The sequence below is a fragment of the Dipodomys merriami genome, unplaced genomic scaffold (genome assembly GCF_024711535.1).
Source record: "Dipodomys merriami isolate MVZ:Mamm:240054 unplaced genomic scaffold, mDipMer1.0.p SCAF_21, whole genome shotgun sequence".
Taxonomy (NCBI): Eukaryota; Metazoa; Chordata; class Mammalia; order Rodentia; family Heteromyidae; genus Dipodomys; species Dipodomys merriami.
The window spans coordinates 26856732-26878379 of NW_027203493.1; the positions used below are offsets into that span (position 1 = coordinate 26856732).

The 21648-nt window shown below is 38.1% G+C and overlaps 1 protein-coding gene across 1 annotated transcript in view; it reads right to left on the reverse strand.

The window, feature by feature from the left end:
- Window positions 1-6113: 6113 nt before the first annotated feature.
- Prmt3 (protein arginine methyltransferase 3) overlaps window positions 6114-21648 on the reverse strand; it is a 96464-nt gene continuing 80929 nt past the window's right edge. The window contains exons 14-16 of the mRNA XM_070032720.1: window positions 20906-20956; window positions 20625-20712; window positions 6114-10498 (exon numbers count right to left, since the gene is read on the reverse strand). Coding sequence (XP_069888821.1) covers window positions 10389-10498; window positions 20625-20712; window positions 20906-20956 — 249 coding nt within the window. The 3' untranslated portion in view covers window positions 6114-10388. The remainder of the gene's footprint in view (window positions 10499-20624; window positions 20713-20905; window positions 20957-21648) is intronic.

Genomic DNA, 21648 nt, shown 5'->3' on the forward strand with positions numbered 1-21648 from the left:
GCGCTCTACCACTTGAGCTACAGCGCCACTTCCGGTTTTCTGGTGGTTTATTGGAGATAGGAGTCTCACGATTTCTCCTGCCCGGGCTGGCTTTGAACCGCGATCCTCAGATCTCAGCCTCCTGAGTAGCTAGGATTACAGGCGTGAGCCACCAGCGCCCGGCTGTATGGTTGAAGTTTTAAGCATTCCTAAACATCTCTTCCTACATTCAGTGATGGTATGTTTGTTGTTTGAAATCAACCACAGTTAAGAGTACTTATGCCACCAAAATTAGAAGGAATGAAATTTAGCACAAGGGGAAGGGAGTTGGTTTAGAGAACTGTTGCATATGTACCAACACACCACTGTTAAACACACATCAAATACTGACTTCAAGCAGGTCATGGTAGGATGCCTGTAATCCTAGAATTCAATTCTTTCTGAAGCATGACTCATTTGTTATGGCCAAGGCAGGGAAAGTCTGTTCTCCTTTGCCTCCTCATCAGGCCCCAGAGCAACTCTGTATCTATTAATCCTCTACAGGTAAAGGTACTATGCAAGAACAAGACCATTTCTCTAGGCCATCCAGTGAATGTGGAAACAAGTCAGTAACAAAAACCCACTTTGTGGTGCTCTTTCCTGCCTTGTATCCAAATCTTCACAGCAAGGTTGAAACACTAAGACAGCTGGAGGCTCATCAATTTTTTCTCAACAAGGCCAACAGCCATATAGCTGATAGAGCAGGCAGACTCCTGTGTTCCGCATGTCAGGCCGGGCTCTACCTCTCTATCAGCCCCAACTAAACTAGCAAGCTGGCGACAACCATGTGAAATTTGGTTTGTTTTCAAATGTTTTCTTGTAACTGAGGTAGAACATATATTTGACAATTAAAAAAATACAAGAGACTATCATAAGAGCTCATCATAAATTTTCTTCAACCCCATGCCTTTCCTACAGCCAACACTGTTTGATCTGTTAAACTTGTAATTTTTTAATGTGGCAACTTTTACATCTTATATTCATTGCTGGGCAGTGGCTCACACATGTAATCCTATTTACAGGGGGAAGGGAGGATCACATTTTGAGTCCAGCATAGAGTTATGCGACCCTTTCCCCATCTGAAGGGAAAAGGTGGGCAAGGTGGCATATGCGTGTTATTCCAGGTATGCAGGAAATGTAAACAGGCAGATCTCAGCCCAAGTGGACCCAGATATAAAAGTAAGCACCTATTAGAAAAATATCTAAAAGAAGAAAGGGCTGGGGAGGTGGCTCAAGTGGTAGAGCATCTGCCAAGGAGGGCCAAATTTAAACTTCACTATATATTTTCTCTCCCTCTTTACATACATACATGTATACATACACATGTATTTATGTAATATGCATATATATATACACACATTTCAGTTACTTATTTCATTAACACTAGGTCGAATTTTAAATTCTTCATGAAAAGAGCTTCTAACTTCTTACTCTCTGCTGCATCTCCTCACTCTCCTTCCCACTCCCTCCTGTCCTCAGGAGAGGCAATCTGCTCAACTAGGATTGAGTTTTAGAGATCAAGTGACTACTGTGATCTTCTTGGTTCAATGTACTCAAGATGTCACCGAATGTTGGTAACATATATAATGGCAGGAAACAAAACAGAATTTTAAATTCCCTCAGGAACACCTCTGCCTGTTAAAGGAAAAGATAGGACCTAAGAACATCCCCTCCCCCCAATTACAGCATTGTCTCATTAAACAGACTACCATCGAGGAGCCAGGGCAAACAGAGGTGCAAGGGGAAGAAATCCTATTAGGGCTCCCAGCAGGAGGTTCCCTGCAGACACACTAATGAAAGAAAGATGGCTCCCTTCACTTTAATATAGGTTACGTTAATGTAGGCCACTCCTGAGGTTTGTGGAGGGAGGGTGAGAAGTTTATCTTCAGTAAATATTCCTGAGGCCTCACAAAAAGTCTCCCCCCCCAAAAGAAATCTTCTAGAATAGACAAAAATTTTACAAATTCACAATGATGGCATTATTACAAAACCTGGACAAGTTGTACAGTTATTTGATTGAAATTTCTCATGAGCTACTTTTAATTATTAACATTGTTTATAGTGTTGAGGAACTTTTTGAGTCATCCACAACTTTATCCTTGTTTCCTAACCTACGAATTCATAACTAAACAAAGTATTAAATGTTTATATTAATGTCTGAGGCAAAGTCTCAATGGATAGCCCAGAATGGCAGCGAAGTCTTGATCCTTCAGCTAAGTCTCTCCAGTGCTGGGATTATGGTGGAGCAAAAGCACATCTGGCTTTTTAACTATTTTTTTTTTGAAACTTTAGTCATATTTCTGCCAAGTAATTTTCTATATCAATCAATACAACAGGATTAGCCGTTGCCAGTTCTAAATTACACATATTTTGAGAAGGCTCACCATAAAAGTCAATATAAGCTATTTAACTGTGTACATGTTGGGTATATATGATCCTCCATATGCATATCCTTGACCTATCAGTGTGAACTCAAGTTATTTGGGGGTCCAAGTTCTAAAACTTCAAAATTTCACAATGGTTGAGAAAAAACAAAGAAACATATGAATACATACTAATGATATGCAAAGTATTTCTTAACTTAGAAAAGTCTAACAAGCAATTCAGATAATAGTATAAAACGACTATACTACACTGGTTAATTATAGTAGGCCAACTCTCTAGATTATTGGTCAGTAGATACTGTACTCATTTAATTATTCAGCAAGTATTTACTGAGCTCCTACTATATTCTAATGCATACTGTAGATAAGTAGATAAAAATCCCTATCTCCTGGGAGCTTATATCCCAGTGCAGAGACACAATACAAAAAGATAAATTTGCTGAACTATATTAAATATCAAAGCATGTAATGAAAACCACAAGGGTAAAAGGTCTTCACTGTATTTGATTCTGGTGCCCTGCATCTTGTATATATACTTTTCTAACTTGGGGAAGGGAAGGGAAAAAACAAAATGCTTAAATAGGGATAGAAGTTGACCCATTGTAACAATGATATGTATAAGACACTATGTTGAAAACAAACTTTACAACTTGGGGGGGGGGGGAGGAGGGAACTGAGGAGGTGGGAAGGGAAGGAATGGTAGGGGAAAAACAAAAGAGGAGGTAACAATGCTCAATAGGAAATGTACTCATTACCTTACTCATGTAACTGTAACCCCTCTGTACACTATTTTTACAGTAAAAAACATTTTTTAAAAAAGGAATTAGGAATGTGAGTCTAACTTTCAACTTCTGACTAAAGTTGCTTTTTTTTTTTTTTGGTTGGTCGTGGGGACTTGAACTCTGGGCTCAGGCACTGTCCCTCAGCTGTTCAGCTCAAGGCGAGGGCTCTACCACTTGAGCCACAGCACCACTTCCAGTTTTCTAGTGGTTTTTATTGGAGATAAGAGTCTCAAGGGCTTTCCTGCCGGGGCGGCTTTGAATCGCAATCCTTAGATCTCAGCCTCCTGAGTAGCTAGGATTACAGGCGTGAGACACCAGCACCTGGCTTGAAGTTGCTTCTGTGTAAACTTGAACTCTAAACTGAGTCATGATTCCAAACAGCAAATTTTAGTAGTCCCCTTGCTCTGTCACTTACCTTGTGGTATCCCATATATTACTGAGATTTATAAAAATAGGAACTAGGGGAGTTTTCTTTTTGTGGTTCAGAGCTTTCCCCTCTTTGTCATCTTCCTTTCATTTCCTTGATGTTTTTGTCTCTTTAACTATGCCTACTTTGAAAAACAAAAAAAACCCAATACCAAAAACAGCCTTCCATGTCAGAGAGATAGAGAGAGAAAATGAGAGAAAAAGAGAGAGACAGAGCCAGGCGTCAGTGGCTCACGCCTGTAATCTTAGCTACTCAGGAGGCTGAGACCTGAGATCGCGGTTCAAAGCCAGCCCTGGCAGGAAAGTCCATGAGACTCTTACCTCCAATTAACCACCAGAAAACCAGAAGTGACGCTGTGGCTCAAGGGCAGAGCGCTAACCTTGAGCTGAACAGCTGAGGGACAGCGCCCAGGCCCATAGTACCAGCCCCACGACCAACAAAGAGGTGGGGGTGGGGAGGAGAGTGCATGCACTAGGGAGCAGTAAATAGGGAGCAGTAGAGAAGAAATCTGAAATCTGTGGATGATTGAGAGTGCCCAGGTGAGAAGGAAACCGTGGCCAGACATACTGGAAGTTCATCCCTCACAGGTAGGACGGTAATGTGGGACATGAGGTTGTGATCTGGAAGCAGTTCTCTGATCGGATCTATTTCTACAATGAACAGATACAAGGGTTTCAGCTGAAAAAATGAAGGGGAGCTATATAAGATGTAGGGGCTGGGAAGGTGGCTCAGGGGTAGAGTGCTTGCCTTGCATGCATGAGGCTCTGGGCTTGCCTCAGCACCACAGAAGCAGAAAAGGCAGGAAGTGACGCTGTGGCTCAAGTGGTAGAGCGCTAGCCTTGCATGCCTCAGGCCCTGGGTTTGATTCCTCAGCACCACATAAGCAAAAAGAAAAAAAAAAGCCGGAAGTGGCGCTGTGGCTCAAGTGGTAGAGCTCTAGCCTTGAGCTGAAGAGCTGAGGGACAACACCCAGGCCCAGAGTTCAGGCCCCACAACTGACAAACCAACAAACAAAAAACGGTGTAAACTAAGAAATGGAGTAGACTAGGGGAATTAGTAGTGACTTCTGGGCAGTATATAAAAGCCTGACCCAGTCTGCGTTGTTGGGTGCTTTCCTCTAGCCTTACTGATTGGTCATGAATTTGTACTAGAGTAAGATTGTGAGAGAAGCAAAAGTGTTTTTAGTGATAGAATTTAAGATGGGAAAGGAGGGAAATGAAAGCACAAGGAGGCAAGGGACAGTACAAATGTGAATCAAATTTTGTCCTTGGTGGAGATAAAGGATTGTTAGAATTTCCATAGGCAAGAAGGAACTTACAATAATAAAGATTAAGTGCACAAAGGAATCAGAGTTTGGAGTTATAACCTTCTCTGGAAGATGGCTAAATATGCTGGCACAGAGTGGTCAATAAACCAAAAAGCAAGGTTGTAAAAATGGATATCATCTCTATGAGATATTGCCTTGCTAATAAAATAGGGGGAGCCTGGACATTAAGTTCAGAGCTATTGCTTGGAGTTTGGAAGGGATGACGGTGATAGGATAAAATAGTTGGTGTTAGTTTTGATGAACAGTAGATAAAGTCAGTCAGGAGGTAGACAGCAAGTGAGGAGAATGGGCCAAAAGCCAGGAAGTCACCTACTTCACATCCAGGTTTAAGGGGATGGTATTGAAGAGGACAGTCACTACTATAAGGGTTACTAGGGGAAGCAGAAACCTCTTCAGAGAGCAAGAGGTTTGTGGCTATAAAAGGGATCTTTAGGGCTACACAGAGATGAGATGGGATTTGCAGAATGAACAGGATACCTGATTCCTGGGCTTACTGAGAAGAACGGTAATAAGACACTGTAAAGTCAGTCTAGAGAGTCCCAAAGCAAGGGTCCTAAGCCTGTGATGCTGGGAAAGTCCTGTAGTTTTCAGTTCTTGGGTTCCCATATTTATTCCAAACTGATGGCATCGCCTGTGGGCTCATCTTGCAGGATGAGCAAAAACTACTGGCAAACACTATTTCTGAGCATATATTTTAAAAACATAGCCAAATTATATAACATTACAGAAAGTGCAGCTAGCAGAGGAAAAAAAAATCATTTAAAATCCAATCACTCCAATGAATTATTATTATTATTATTATTTTTTTGGGTCCGGTTGTGGGGCCTGAACTCTGGGCCTGGGTGCTGTCCCTCAGCTCTTCAGCTCAAGGCTAGCGCTCTACCACTTGAGCCACAGTGCCACTTCCAGCTTTTTTCTTTTTCTGCTTATGTGGTGCTGAGGAATCGAACCCAGGGCCTTTTGCATGCGAGGCAAGCGTTCTACCACTGAGCCACCTTCCCAGACCTAGACTTAATTAAAAAAAAAAAAAAAACCTACATAATACAATGAAAAAGAGGGGCTGGGAAGGTGGCTCAGTGGTAGAGCGCTTGCCTTGCATGCATGAGGCCCTGGGTTCGATTCCTCAGCACCATATAAACAGAAAACGCCCAAAGTGGCACTGTGGCTCAGGTGGTAGAGAGCTAGCTTTGAGCTGAAGAGCTGAGGGACAGTGCCTAGGCCCAGAGTTCAAGCCCCACAACCGACCAAAAAACAAAAAAAAATAGTCTAGTCTCAAGTTATCTTGCCATTTAGTTTGCCAGCCCTGCATCAGATAATTCCCGACCTTGTTTCTCACAATAAATTTCTCTCTTGAGAGAAATGGATAGCAAGTGTAGACTAAATTTGTAGCCTACTATTTTCAGTTTTGAGAAATGACTTATATGTTGTATGATTTGACATGTTTTTGTTATTTTGGTACACAGAAAAATCTAAATACCTGGAATATTTCTGATTCATGCTGTGGCTCAGCATCTAAGTTATAATTTCTGGCATATATCTTGCCCATGTAACTGTAACCCCTCTGTACGGTATTTTCACAATAAAAATAAAAAAAGAAAGGTTGAGTGAGAGATGAATAAAATAAAATAACAAAAAAATAATTTCTGGCATAGCTATCAAGAGCTGAGCGGCATATCATCCTACTTCAATTTCCTCCCTTGAATGCTCTTTAGCAGTGTCTTACTCTTTCCTACTTCCTCCATTTGAAAGCAGAATTGCTGATCTCAAACCAGCAATGTCATGCGGGACACTTTTCTTATTCCACTTTAAGAAGTGAGGCAGAATGCTGGAGAACATAGGGAGACCTTGAGAAAGAAAACACATCTGTAGGACCAAGATTCTCATCCTTCTTTAGTCCCAGCAAAGATTTTACTTCAGACTTAAATACTGCAGAGATGAGTTATTTTAAAATGTGTTCTATACAAGTTGTGGCTTCTTTTTAGCTTTGACAGTGAGAATTAAACTCAGGGCCTGAAGCGTGCTAGGAAATGTTCTATTGCTAGGCTATACCCACATGTGTCTTCTACTTTTTGCTTTTTTTGGGGGGGGTTGTCATCGGGACTGAACTCAGGGATTAGGTGCTGTCTCTAAGCTCTTTTGCTCAAGGCTCGTGGTCTATCACTTTGAGACACAGCTCCATTTTCATTTTTTTAGTGGTCAATCAGAAGTAAGAATCTCACGGGCTTTCCTGCCCAGCCTGCCTTTGAGCTGCCTCAGCATTCAGCCTCCTGAATAACGAGGATTACAGGAGTTAGTCACCAGCACCTGGCTATTTTTTGCATTTTGAAATCAGGTCTGGTTAACTTGCCTAGCCTGTTTCAGTCTACTTAGTTGTTGGGATTACAGGTGTGTACACCTCCCAGCAATTGTAACTGAAAGAATAATTTTGTGCATTGCATGCAACCTTCAAGAATTCTGTTTTCGGATTGGGAAGGGAGCTCAGTGGTAGAGTGCTTGCCTTGCATGCATGAGGCCCTGGGTTCAATTCCTCAGGACCACATAAGCAGAAAAAGTCAGAAGTGGCGCTGTGGCTGAGGGACAGCACCCAGGCCCAGAGTCCAGGCCCCACAACTGACAAAAAAAAAAAAAAAAAGAATTCTGTTTTCTTGGAATACTCCCTCCAAAGTATTCTCTTCAGAACCTGCTGTTCTCCACACAGATGACTATCATATATCATATTTGGATGAAGCCTACACATCACTGTACTGTTTGGTTTTTACAAAGGCAAATAGGAGAAAATGTATTTTCTTAATGGAAATAAAACAAATTGCTATCTTTAAATGATCATCTGCCCACAGCATGAAAGGACACTGTATTTATCATTGTCAAGGGCTATGAAGTACTTATTTTTCACAGCAGTTTAATGACAGAAATTCCAATTGAAGAGCTAACATTTGGATGTTCATGTTCTCATAAAATGCTTAGGTGCACAAATTAGAACGTCTCAGTCTGGGAAGGCTGACTGAATAGAACAGATCTATTAACTACAGCAGGCCAAGATAAGAATATCAAGGGTCAATGGGGGAAAAAAAACCTCTCCAAAACAAGAAAGTTACAGAGGAGTAACTTTTGAGAAATATCTTTTTAAACAGTAGGAAGCTATCAGTTAGTCACTTAAAAAAAAAAAAAAAAAAGACCAAGCCAAGAGCTGATAGCTCAACACCTATTACCCTAGCTACTTAGGAGGTTGAGACCTGAGGCTCAATTTTCAAAGGCAGCCCAGGAAGGAAAGTTTGTTACTCTTATCTCCACTTTAATAGTAAAAAATGGGAAGCAGAATGGTGGCTCAAGTGGCAATGTGTCAGCCTTAAGTAAAAAAGCCAGGAATAGTATGCAAACCCTAAATTCCTGCCCCAGTACTGGTTCAAAAGTAAATAAATTGATCACTTTTGGTCACTTAAAAAAAATCATCTAGGGGCTGGGAAGGTGGCCCAGTGGTAGAGCGCTTGCCTTGCATGCTCAAGGCCCTGGGTTCGATTCCTCAGCACCACATAAGCAAAAAGAAAAAAGCCAGAAGTGGCGCTGTGGCTCAAGTGGTAGAACGCTAGCCTTGAGCTGAAGAGCTGAGGGACAGCGCCCAGAGCCAGAGTTCAGGCCCCACTACTGGACCCAAAAAAAAAAAAAAAAAAATCATCTAGTAGGCTGACAGTTTGTGCTCCCTCCAATAAACTCTTCTGCCTGAAAAAGAAAATCACCTACATTTTCCTAAGGATCTCCTTATATATTTTATTCCTCTAATCTTCAAATGTGTACAGGAAACTACCATGACAGAATTTAAACGAGCTGGTTTTGTAGCCTCAGCAGGCTGGAGACTCAGGCGGGAAAATTACTTATTTGCAGGCATTGTAGACTAGCCTGGGTAACAGAGCAAAAGCCCACATCAAAACAAACAAAAAAGTACTTTTAAAAGATATCAGCACCTCACATTTTCAGTAATGGTCTGAATTCAATGGTTAAAAACAAACTATCTGGTTTAATTCACTGAAAACAGAAATGATGTTTATGAAGAAAGACCAAGACTACAATCCTAATACCACCATTTAAAGGGGTTATTTTTTCACTGATGAAAGTCTAGCTTAAGACATTTTCTTTTTGACACAGATTTTTGCTATTTGGATATATTCTATGAAAATCTTTTTGCCCATTTATGTGCTAAGATACTTAATTACTATCCAAGGAGGTTGATAATTCTTACTCTGATTAGATGTGCATGTCACGCATTCTTCAGAAGAGGTCCTTGAATGTTTAAAAGAGCTGTTACTCAGTGTTACTATTCTCTATGTGCCAGGTCCTGATCTAAATATCTTAAATTGGTACATCTATGGAAGGTTAAGGAGGCAGAGGCTAAGGAGGTGATAGAGATAACACTTCAAGTAAGATCTGGTTTGAACATGGCACTGATGCAGAGCTGTTGCTCAACACCATGTTAAACGCCTTATTTTCACCGACAACCAAATATAGCTGAACATACATGCCTATCTCTCCCACTAAAATCTCTATTTTCTTAAAATGGATTCCTTTTTAAAATGCTTGTCTTGAATGCTTATGTTTTTACAAAAGCTGAAATATTTTATAATAGTAATACTATTCTATAGTGGTAATTGTTCTATACATTTTATTAAGCATTTTCCATTCAGTTTCAAACTGACATCAATAACTGCAAATGACCCAATTTCATAATGATATAAGTATATTAGCAGTTATATGTTTAACCTCTGCACATAGATCTACTTTTAAAAAGGTAATATATTAGTAAATAAGTATATATCCCATTCTTTAAAAACTTCTATGAAACCTAGAAGTGAATATATTGAGTTTAGAATTCTTGGGCAATCCTGGAAGTCTATGGCTAAAGAATACCCACAAAAGGGGAAGAAACTACAAAACCAGAATCACAGATATATTAGACAGCCAGGCAACTTTAAGCTGTCTTTTTAAATGCAATTTGTAGAAGGCTGCTTCCAGTTCCTTACACTTGCTGTCTACTATATCCTGATAGTCTAGCAAAAATACTGCTAAAAGTTATTCCTTATTACAAAGGAAATGGTCAATAAAATGGGTACTTGATTGTGCTATGAATTTAGTAAACTGTTATCTAAAAACTAATCAATTGTTATTAAAATTTCTAGTAAGAAACTTATAAAAAACAAAGATTATCACTGTTCCAAATATAAGCCAATTTAGACAATTTTCAATATAGCTAAACTCAAGAGAGGGGCTAACACTTGCTTAAATCCAGCTGAGCAGACCTCTAAGAATGGGATTACTATGAAGCACTCACTTGGTCCTTGTCCTCAGCTGAACTACATCCTATCTCTTCCACGTCCTCATCCCAAACCTGCTGCCTCCCACCTACTACTGGCCCTAACCCCACATTAAACCTGCAAGCTAGCTGTGCATGCATGGCTTTGTCATTGAAGACTGTAAGTCTGAGTTGAGTTATTCAACATGAGGGTCACAATAAGAGAACGAGGATCCTTCTTATTCTTGTGAACTGTGATCTTTCCTTTTAAGGCTTCACCTGTAAGAGACAGAGAGGCAAAAGTATGAGTAAGAATTCACATAGCATACTCTAACAGGAAAGTAAGTAATTGTACTTAATTTTTTGTTTCAAGAGGCTTCTCTAAAATTTTTCATTGTTGAACAGACCTCTAGAACAGTTTTATGTTACCATCTACATATCTCAGGGATGAAATGCTTTTGATTATCCACCTTCCCCCCCCCCACACCCTTTGCCTTTTTAGTCCCTTTTGGTGCTGTGGATGGAACCCAGGGTCTTGTACCTGCAGTGCTCTATCACTGAGTCACATACATCCCTAGCCAAATCCTATGTGAGAGAGCAAAACCACAGTCATGCATGGTGGAGGTGGCAGTGGGGGTAGTTTTATTACTGACTACAAGGCTCTCTAGTGGTTCTGGGTATAGAGAATAGAGAATAATGCAGGGTCTCAAAGAGTTCATGGTCAAGTGTAAAAAGACATAGTTATATTAGCAGCTACATAACAAGCTTATGTCTAAAATAGGCTTCAGAAAGATTGAAGGAGGCAGTGAGTCAAGGTTTTATAGGAATTAACAGGTTACCTAAAGGCAGGGCTAAAGTCATGACTAACTAGGATTAAGGAGTATACATGTAATGGCATTTAAGGGGAGAAAACAGGTACAGAAAGCCTTCAAGAAGTGGGATATGGAGGAATTATAGTTGGAGAAACATTAATGCACTGAAGGCTGTTGGTCTCCAGTGTACTGACATAGTAAATGGGAAACAGAACTTACATAAGTTAAAACAAGGAACACAAAAAAATTGCATCAGTTTTAGGTAAAGGCTAATTTTCCTAAACATTTATTATTTTATTCCAATACTGGGACTCTTACGTGCTTTTGTGATCATAAATACTTCTCAGCTAACTTTTCTCTATTTGCAAGGAGTCATTTAAAACTAGCAAAACACTGCTCAATTGTAAATTATTATTCCTTGCATTAGTAAAATTAACAGCAAACAATATACTAGGAATATGGCTGGACAGGATGAGACAGCACATAATGATTGAAGTATCTATATAAATCATGTAAGTACCAAATCAATGTTTATCCAAATACTGAGCAATATCCTATTAAAAATCTTTTTAGGGCCAGGAATGTGGCTTAGTGGTAGAGTGCTTGCCTAGCATGCACGAAGCCCTGGGTTAGATTCCTCAGTACCACATAAACAGCAAAAGCTGGAAGTGGCACTGTGGCTCAAGTGGTAGTGCACAGAGAGGCTCAGGGACAGAGCCTAAGCCCTGAGGTCAAGCCCCAGGACAGGCAAAAAAAGAAGTTTTTTAAACAAATAAATACAACTACAACCTTCTCTCTAGGCAATGAATATACTTTTGTTAAACATCCAGGCTCCGGTGTCTTACACCTATAATCGTAGCTTCTCAAGAGGCTGAGTTCTAAGGATCCTAGATTCCAGCCTGGGCAGGAACAGTCTGTGAGACTCTTATCTCCAATAAACCACAAAAAGCCAGAAGTGGTTGGGTGGTAAAGCCCTACCTTGAGCAAAAAGTTCAGGCCTCAGTATTGGTAAAAACAACACTCAATACTTATTTTCAGAATACAAGTACTATATTACTGCTGCATTTTATACATCTTTGCAAAAAGTCAAGACTGATAATTGAATGTGGAGTAGGGTATATATAAAATATATAAGTGATAAAATATAAAAATATAAAATATAAAATATAAAAATATAAAATATAATATATATATAATATAAAAATATAAAATATAAAATGATTCCATGTGTTGGGGTCTGACTGAATATGTACATATACTTTTAGCTTTTATATCTAACTTATTTGTCTATAGTAAGAAAATGAAATAAACTACCACATGTGATACTAATAGTGCACATAAAAAAGATTACTGGGGCTGAGAAGCTGGCCCAGTGGTAGAGTGCTTGCCTTGCATGCATGAGGCCCTGGGTTCGATTCCTCCACACCATGTAAGGAGAAAAAGCTGGAATTGGCTTTGTGGCTCAAGTGGTAGATGGCTAGCCTTGAGCTGAAGAGCTCTGGGACAGCACCCAAGCCCAGAGTTCAGGCCCCACAACTGACAAAAAAAAAAAAAAGATTACTAGTCAGATGGGTCTACAAATTTTAAGGAGTGCAGATTAATTACTACCATAGGACATCTGTATGTGCAGGTATCTTCATTTATAAAACCATTAATATTTATTTAAGTCTCTGGGCATTCACATAGTGAGACGGTAGATATTCTTAGAGAGGATCACAAAGGCTCAATAGCTCTGTGCATATGATCATATAAAATAATATTTTATGCAATGAACTCCAAGAAATGGAAACAAGAGATTTTTCTTTGTTGATGTTTTTGTTTTCTTTTCCTTTTGTCTTGTTTGTTAGTCTGTCTTTGAGAAGGTCAGGAGGGGCACAGAGAGAGGGACAAAGGGTGAACAAATGCAGCAATGATACATTTGTGGGTGAGATGGGAGAGAACTGGGAGAGAAAGAGGGAAGGAGTGACATTGTTCAATAAGAAATGTACTCATTACCTGACTTATTAACGTTAAGTCTAATAATAACTCTGTACATCACCTTTACAATAACAATAAAAATATATATTAAAATGTTTATCTTTACTAAGTTCTAATAGTTGTTTTCTTATCTGTTAAGACATTAACTTAGGGAAGAAGTAAAGGCATTACTAACTTCAACAAATCATAGACATTTTCCAGTTTTAAACATGTAAGCAGTATTTTATTACTCTATTCTTCCCCCTCTCCTTTACTGCTTTTTTTAAGGTGCTGAGGACTAAACTCAGGACCTTGCATTTGCCAGACAAGTACTCTTGCACTGAGCTAAATCCCCAACCTCTTCCACACTCCTTTTGAGACACAGTTATGCTATATAGCCAGGCTAGACTCAAACTAAGCCCCAGATGCTGGGATTATATACATGAATCACCATTCCTGGATTACTTGGAATCGCCACTTTTGTCAAATTAAGGTTACAGTTTAAAATTTAAAGTCCTTATGATAGAGAATAGTAATTACTAATTAAGATTAGGTTAAATTTACTATTGCTGTATTACCAACACTTATGAGCAACAGCTCATTTTTAGGGCTTAATGGCTTATCAATTTTGTCTTATTTAATAAGCAGTGTATCTTAATATAAATTGATTATTTCTATAAAATACTTCCTATGTTAAAAAAGACAGCTAATGATTCAAAAATAACTCCACACACATAGATGCTTCCTTAAAATCTACATGTTGCCTCCTTTTAAAATATATGGCTTAAAACTGGGTGATGAAGGCCCACCAGGAGGCTGAAATCTGAGGATCAGTTCAAAGCCAGACTGGGCAGGAAAGTCCATGAGACTCTACCTCCAATAAACTACTCAGAATGAACTAGAAGTGATGCTGTGGCTCAAGTGGTAGAATGATAGCCTTGAGCACAAAGAGGCTCAAGGACAGCATCCAGGCCCTGAGTTCAAGCCCAAGGACTGGCAAAAAAAAGAAAAAAAAAAGGTGTGTGTGTGTGCGTGTGTAGTATATGGCTTAAGTGTATGCATGCTTTAAGACTAAAAACATCCTGCATTTCCTATTTTTCATGGCTTCCTTATTTCATTTAAAGTTTGCAAGATGAAGATGAGGCAAATAGGATAGCTACAGTTCATTTACATTCGATATTGTCAGTATTAGACCGTCCCAGTAAACTATCCATTCTTCTCTCACACTGTTTCCAGTTTGTTTTTAGTATAATTATAGTCCTGTGCTGTATAGAACATTTCAGCCAGTGACAGACTGCACATATAACAGTGTATATCTTACAGCTTGGTGTTTGGCAGGCTGTATTGTCTAGGAATGTTTAAGTGGTATATTGTATGAGGTCTGCACAATGACCAAATTGTCCATTACCACACTTTTCAACTGTATCCCTGTTACATACAGTGTATGTACTTGTAGTGTTCTTACAGTGTTCAAACGTCATGAGTTCCTCTAGAATGTGAACTACTGGACTGTTGGGCATACACATGCTCAAATTACTACAGAATGACCAATTAGCCTTTGATAAACTTCAGCATTAATTCATAAAAGGCCTGTGATTGACAAAGGAACAAAAAGCAATTTCCTTACTGAGGGATTTTGATAAATATTTATCAAAATCCAAGAATATTATAAGATACCATGTGATTTTTTTTGTTGCTTTGTATGTTCCTCCCCCATGGTATAACCCCTGGTTTTCACTGTATTTGCTGTCGGTATAATTTGGGGAGGGGAAGGGAAAAAACAAAATGTTTAAATAGGAATACAGGTTGACCCATTGTAACAATGAGATGTACATGACACTGTGTTGAAAAACGAACTTTACAATTTAGGCGGGGGATGAGGGGGTGTAGTTGAGGTAGGAGGGAAGGAATGGTAGGGGAAAAACAAAGGAGGAGGCAACAGTGCTTGATATGAAATGTACTTATTACCTTGCTCATGTAACTGTAACCCCTCAGTACAGTATTTTCACAATAAAAAACTTATTAAAAAATCCAAGAACAAATATAAAAAGCAAACTGCATTTAGATTTAAGTGAGAACACAGCAAAGATGTCACTTAACATTATTGTTAGATACTCTACCAAATCAAATATGTCAAGATTTAGGGCTGGGAAGGTGGCTCAGTGGTAGAGCGCTTGCCTTGCATGCCTGCATGCCTGAGGCCCTGGGTTCGATTCCTCAGCACCACATAAGCAAAAAGAAAAAAAAAAAGCCAGAAGTGGCGCTGTGGCTCAAGTGGTAGAGAGCTAGCCTTGAGCTGAAGAGCTGAGGGACAGTGCCCAGACCCAGAGTTCAGGCCCACGACCGGACCCCGAAATATGTCAAGATTTAAACAGAAGTAAAAATAAATATATAACATTAGTGGGAGTAGATGAAATTCATTACTGAGCAGTTATTTTCAGTAACAGTTTGAGAAATCTCCATTAACACCTCTTTAGACCTTCATTAGACACTGTCCTGTATACTGTAGGACAAAACTGTAGTTCTGAACAAAACATAGCATCTAGAAAGCAAGTAACCAAACAATTCCCACAGCTCACACATCTGGGAATCTACCAGGCAGAATAGAAAGAACAGGTCAAAAGTTGAAATCTGAACTGTAACATCTAATGCCCTCCTAACCAAACGTTAAAGGTTAGAATCAAGGTAGACTATAATTAAAAACAAGTATCAAGTTATTTTTAAAGATAAAATCTAAACATTAAGCAACACAAAATTTTTAATGTCTGCTGGCCAATTAAAAAACACTTGGGATAAGAAATGTACTCATTATCTTGCCCATGTAATTTTAACCCCTCTGTATGGTATTTTCACAATAAAAACAAAAAACAAACAAATAAAAAAAACACTTGGGTATGTGAAAAAGCAGCAAATTGAGGCCTACTAGCAGAAAAAAAAAATCAGTCAACAGAAAGATTGAGGAACTATGATGAAAGAATAGATAACAAAAAAGCAGATTTAAATAGAACCTTCAGAGCTGGAGACATTGCAGAAAAAGAAAAATCAGTGAATCTGAACAACTAGAAAGAAAAATCACCCAACTGGAGCATGAAAAGAATTCTAAAATTTTTACCAATCAATTAGTAGAGATGCAGACTTAGTAACTAGGGGATTGTATCATACAGCCCAATATATATTGAACTAGAAAGTTGAGAAGAAAGTTAAAATAGGCACACACAGGAAAAAAAATTCAGAAAATATGCCAGAGGACTAATAAACCCATAGATCTAAAATGAAAAGCCAACTTCAGGCAGAATAAACCCTTTGAAGTGATAAAAGAAAACCTATCCACTAAGAGGGCAGAAATTCACAAGCTGATTAGAAAAACCATATATAAACAAATATCCAGAATAGCCAAAACAACTTTGAAAAAAGAACAAGTAGGAGAACTTATAAACACAGTGTCTTACTGTCTAAAGGACAGATGTATAGACTGATGAAAAAAACAGTGGTTAGAAAGAGACTTTTTAAAAGAATTGATGATATTCATAGGAGCAGATCACAAAGGCTTCACAGCTCTGTGCATATGATCACATAAAATAGTATTTTAGAAATGAACTCCAAGAGATGTAAATGAGATTTTTGTTGTTATTGCTGTTTTTGTTGTCTTTTCCTTTTGTCTTGTTTGTTAATTTGTCTTTGGGAGAAGGGAGACAGAAATGGAGGGACAAAGGGTGAACAAATACAGCAGCGGTACTCACTAGATACTATGTGGAGAATGAACTATGTAACTTGTGGGTGAGGATGGAAGGGAAAAAGTGGAATAGAGCAAGGGAAGAGGTGACATGGTTCAAAAAGAAATGTACTTATTACCTGACTTATGTAACCATAACACCTCTGCATATCACCTTTACAATAACAATAAAATATATTTTTAAAAAGCATTGATAAAACAAATACACATTTGGAAAAGACCCATTACCTCTTAAAATTAACATGAAATAGATTACTGACCTAAATAGAGAAAGAAAAACTAAAAATGAGTAAGCTAATCTGAAGATGTTGTAAAAATCCTTCCTTACAAGGAAGGTTTAAGATAGAAATGTTTCATGGTGCTTCTAAAGCAGGGGATCTAATTCTTCATTTCAGGTTCAAAGGATACCTAATAAGATTTTTTGTGCATTTTTCTACTGATTAAGGCAGCCCTAGTCAAATTGAATTAGTAATGAAAGTTTCTGCTAAATTTTCACAGGAACGATTTTATGTATCAATATTACAGAGAACATTTGAAAAATTAACATGCATTGCCTTAGGTATAAAGCTGATGGCTGTTATTTTTACATCTTAAACAAAAGACAAATATGACATTTTTTCCATAATAATAATTTGAAAGACCAGGGCACACAGATATTTAAGTTAATTAAATGGCAAGAAGGGTCACAGTAATAAATACATAATTCCCAGTGCTGAGCTCCCTTCAATTGTCTAGGCCTATCTACAGTATGCCAAGGCAGTGGCTATAACAGCAGAATAGATCAGGGTAATTAATCAGTGTCAACTAGATACAAGATGACTGATGTAATGTGTTTTCGGTGTGGTGGGAACTGCAAAGGACATGGTGGAGCCGAGCTGTACTGTCTTGTGTTTATGCCTGCAGACAGCTCGCAGCGTACCACATAGCAGTGTTGCAGCTGGGGCAGGAAGAAAACTAGTTTCATTTCAATTCCGTTAGTGCACTTTTAAAAATTACTTTTCTTCTAGAACAATGAAATTTCATTTTCCCAGAAGTGGAAAAGAGAAACACAATCAATATCACTATGAAGGCTTAGATTTCAGAAAAAGGGAAAAAATTCAGATTTTCCATAGTAAAAGCTTACTATGTATAGAAAAAGACAAACATAGCCTAGTCTTAATCATATTTTTAAGCTCAACTACATGAAATGTATCCAGACCTAAAAAACAAAAACAAGCCTAAAAACCCAAACCAATTAGGTTCATCCTTTTACTGTTCTACTTTGCTCTTAGCCAAATGTATTATAACTATAACTTACTTAGGTGCGAGCGCGTGCGTGCGTGCGTGCGTGTGCGTGTGTGTGTGTGTGTGTGTGTGTGTGTGTGTGTGTGTGTCTGGGGTTTGAACTCAGGGTTTCATGCTTGCCACCACCTGAGCCTCATTTCCAGCCCACTTAGCTCTGGTTTGAGATGCATTCTTGCTTTTTTGCTAGGGCCTGCCTAGACAGACCACAGGCTTTCTACTTACTCTTCCCAACACAGCTGAGATGAGAAGCACATGCTACCATGCCCAGCCCTTTATGTTCAGATGGTAGTCTTTTGAGTACTCAACGAGGGCTGGCCTGCCATCATGATCCTTCTGATCGTTGTCTCCTATACAGATAGGGATGACAGGCAGGCACTATCATGCCCAGTTATTGTTCTAGGTGGGGTCTTGTGAACTGTTTTGCCTAGGCTGGCCTGGAACTATGATCCTCCCAATCTCTGTTTACTGAATAGATTATGGGAATGAGCTATGGGTGTGTCTGGCTAAATTCTTATTTTAGGTAAATTCTTAGTTTGAAAAAAATTCTATTATTTATATTGCTTTTCCCCCTGTTAAGCACTATGCTATTTACAGGGATAAAGTTACTACTACCAAAACAGGTTTACTATTACTAAAAATATTAGCACAAACATTCAAAAACATATGTACATATTTAGAAATCATATAGCACAACCACCAGTCTAGGCAGAATAACTATAGTATGTTTACAACTATTTTACTTATTTAAAAAAACCTTATTAAATTTTGAAAACTGAACAAGCCTCATATCTTGCAAAGTTTCCCAATGAGACTTAGCTTAAACGTGACCTGAAAATTGTACATTGCACTGAGAAAAACTTCTTTTCAGACTAGCCAAGATAAATTTGAATAACAAGCTACTGAAGTTGAATAAATTTCTGAGGACATCAGTTGGCAAAAACAGGAGAATTACTGATAGCAGCCAGCTAAATGGCCTTAGCATGATATCATCCAAAGTGATGAGAGGAATTAATTTCAATGCATGACAACAGAATCAATTTACAGTATGTCAACTATTGTATCAGATCAGGAAAGAGGCAAATAACTCATCTTTTCTTATCAGAGCTCACCATAACATAGATGTATGTATACAATTATTTCATAGAAGAAAGAAAGAACAACTATTTTTCTGGGCCAACTAAAGAATGAGCTGGGTTGGAAAGAGAAAAGTTGTAATTTATCAAGGAGAAGAGGTCAAAACAGTTGTCTATATAGAAGAATATCTCAGGCATAGTCAAATAAGAAGAAAACATGATCATTAGCTAAACTATGATTAATCTAAAGGCTGGGATTTGGCTCAATTTGGGTAAGCACTTACCTAGGCCCTAGGCTTGAAATGACTAGTCAGATAAAACAGATAAAACAGATAAAACATATGGACTTATCTGAGATTGTGATAAGATAGGTCTGGAAATTTTGAAACACTACTTAGATTACAGAGTCACCATAGGGATATATTTTTATCATATTGTCTAGTCATTTGATTATCATCTGACTTACATGGTTGCTGATGAGTATTCTGACACTCCTTTCTATGTTCATATATATATATATATATAAAATTGACCATTTCTCTGGCCTAAAGAATATTTAGCTCTAAATTTGTGTGTGTGTGTGTGTGGGGGGGTGCGTCCCCATGTGCACGTGTGCATATATATATATAATATCCTGTTGGGGGGTTATTAAAATTATTTAAGCTGCATGTTACAGTTTTCATCCAATTTAAGAAAATTTGGCTGTTATTTTGTCAACTGCATTATGTCAACTGTATTACTAGTCTGTGTCCTCTTTTTCTTCCCATTTGTCTTCCAGATTCTTTCACAGACGCATGCTATTACATGATCATTTATAAATTTATTTTCCTCATCTCATTCTTGACACATTTTGATATATTTTATTGCAGTATCTTCAATTAACTGTTTTTTCTTATACTCACTAATTTCAACAATTACCATTTTCATTTAATATTACAATTTCTACATCTAGAAGTTCCATTTGCATTGAAGGTTATTTTCTCACATTCTCCTTATATGCATACAAATGAGCTTATAATATTTTAACATGCTCATCTAATTCCCACATTTCTGGGTGTTGCTTCTAACTGATTTTCCTTATCTAACTATATGTGGTGGCGTTGAAATTCTTATGTGGGTGAGTTTTATTAGTTTCCTTTGTTGCCATTAAACTACATACCTGTAGTTCCATTTTTTTTTCATGGTTCTATGTTCAACTTTGCTAAGAAGCATTTAGGTATCCTTTACCCTAGAGATAGTTTATTTCTATGATAAGAACATAGTCCTTCTGGCATTTCTACTGAGTTATTCGATGGAAGTTTTGAGCTACATAATACTCTCTATTTTAGGGGCAAAATACATTGAACATTAAAATTTTTCTTAAAAACATTTCTTTTAATTAAATGCCACCTGAAATCTATATATACATGGGATGCTCCAGAAACAGCTTACCTTAACATCTATTATACTGTCCCCAATGTGCGCAGCAGGCACATAAATGGTTGTAAAATGAAAACTACTGTTTACTTTAGAACAAATAAGATTCTTTCCCCTTCTTATCTTCTCACCTGCTTTAACTGAAAATGGCTTTTCCAGTAGAAATGCTGTTTGTTTCCAGTGTGTTTTGGTACTCTGGGGGCCCGTGGAGAACATGACCTGTTTTGGTAAAGTTCAGAAGTATTTCTGATGAAGTACAGATTTCTAATATCATGGTACATTACTCTACTAAATCATACAAGCTCCAAATGCTTACAACAGCAAAATGCTATGATCAAACACCTTAGGGCACAAAAATAAAACGCAACATACTCCACATAATCAATTTATATGAAGAACTCAGGATACTTACCCTGTTATGGCAATTCTTCTCAAAATATATGTCAAAGTAGCCAATGATTGCCTATTAATTTAAAAGAACACATATGATTATTAAACTATTTATATGATATAATAGTTAACTATTTGGCCTTTAAAGACATGACAAATTTGGAACTATTTCAAAGACACCTTTTTATTGATAAGAGTCTCGCAGACTTGTCTGCCCAGGCTGGCTTCAAAGACACCTTTTATTGATAAGAGTCTCACAGATTTGTCTACCCAGGCTGGCTTCAAAACAGAATTTTCAGGTCTCGGCTTCCTGAGTAACAAGGATTAAAGTCACAGGCCACTGGCACCTAGCAACCAAACACCTCTTAAACTGTTTTTCTTATGGAAGATATAAGTAAAAGACAAAGGAATATAATTTGGCTTTTCTCCACAGAAACAATGTAACAATGAGGGTAAAAAATTAATCAAATATCAATATTTTATTAAAGAGAAATGATAGACTAGAATAAATAAGACTAGAAATGATAAAGCAGGCAGAGAGAGGTCCAGCCAGTCACTAGTTGACCCAAACCGGACAACTGACTGAGATGCTGACAGTAAAGTTAAGCCATCTGGGAGCCTCTGCCAGACAACTAAAACTGTAGGACAGACACCAAGACAGACCCACCAAAGCACTAGCCAGGTTAAGTTCAGTACAGATTGCACAATCATAAGCAACTATATATACTTGATTCATAGCATAACCCATGGGATGGATATAACCCA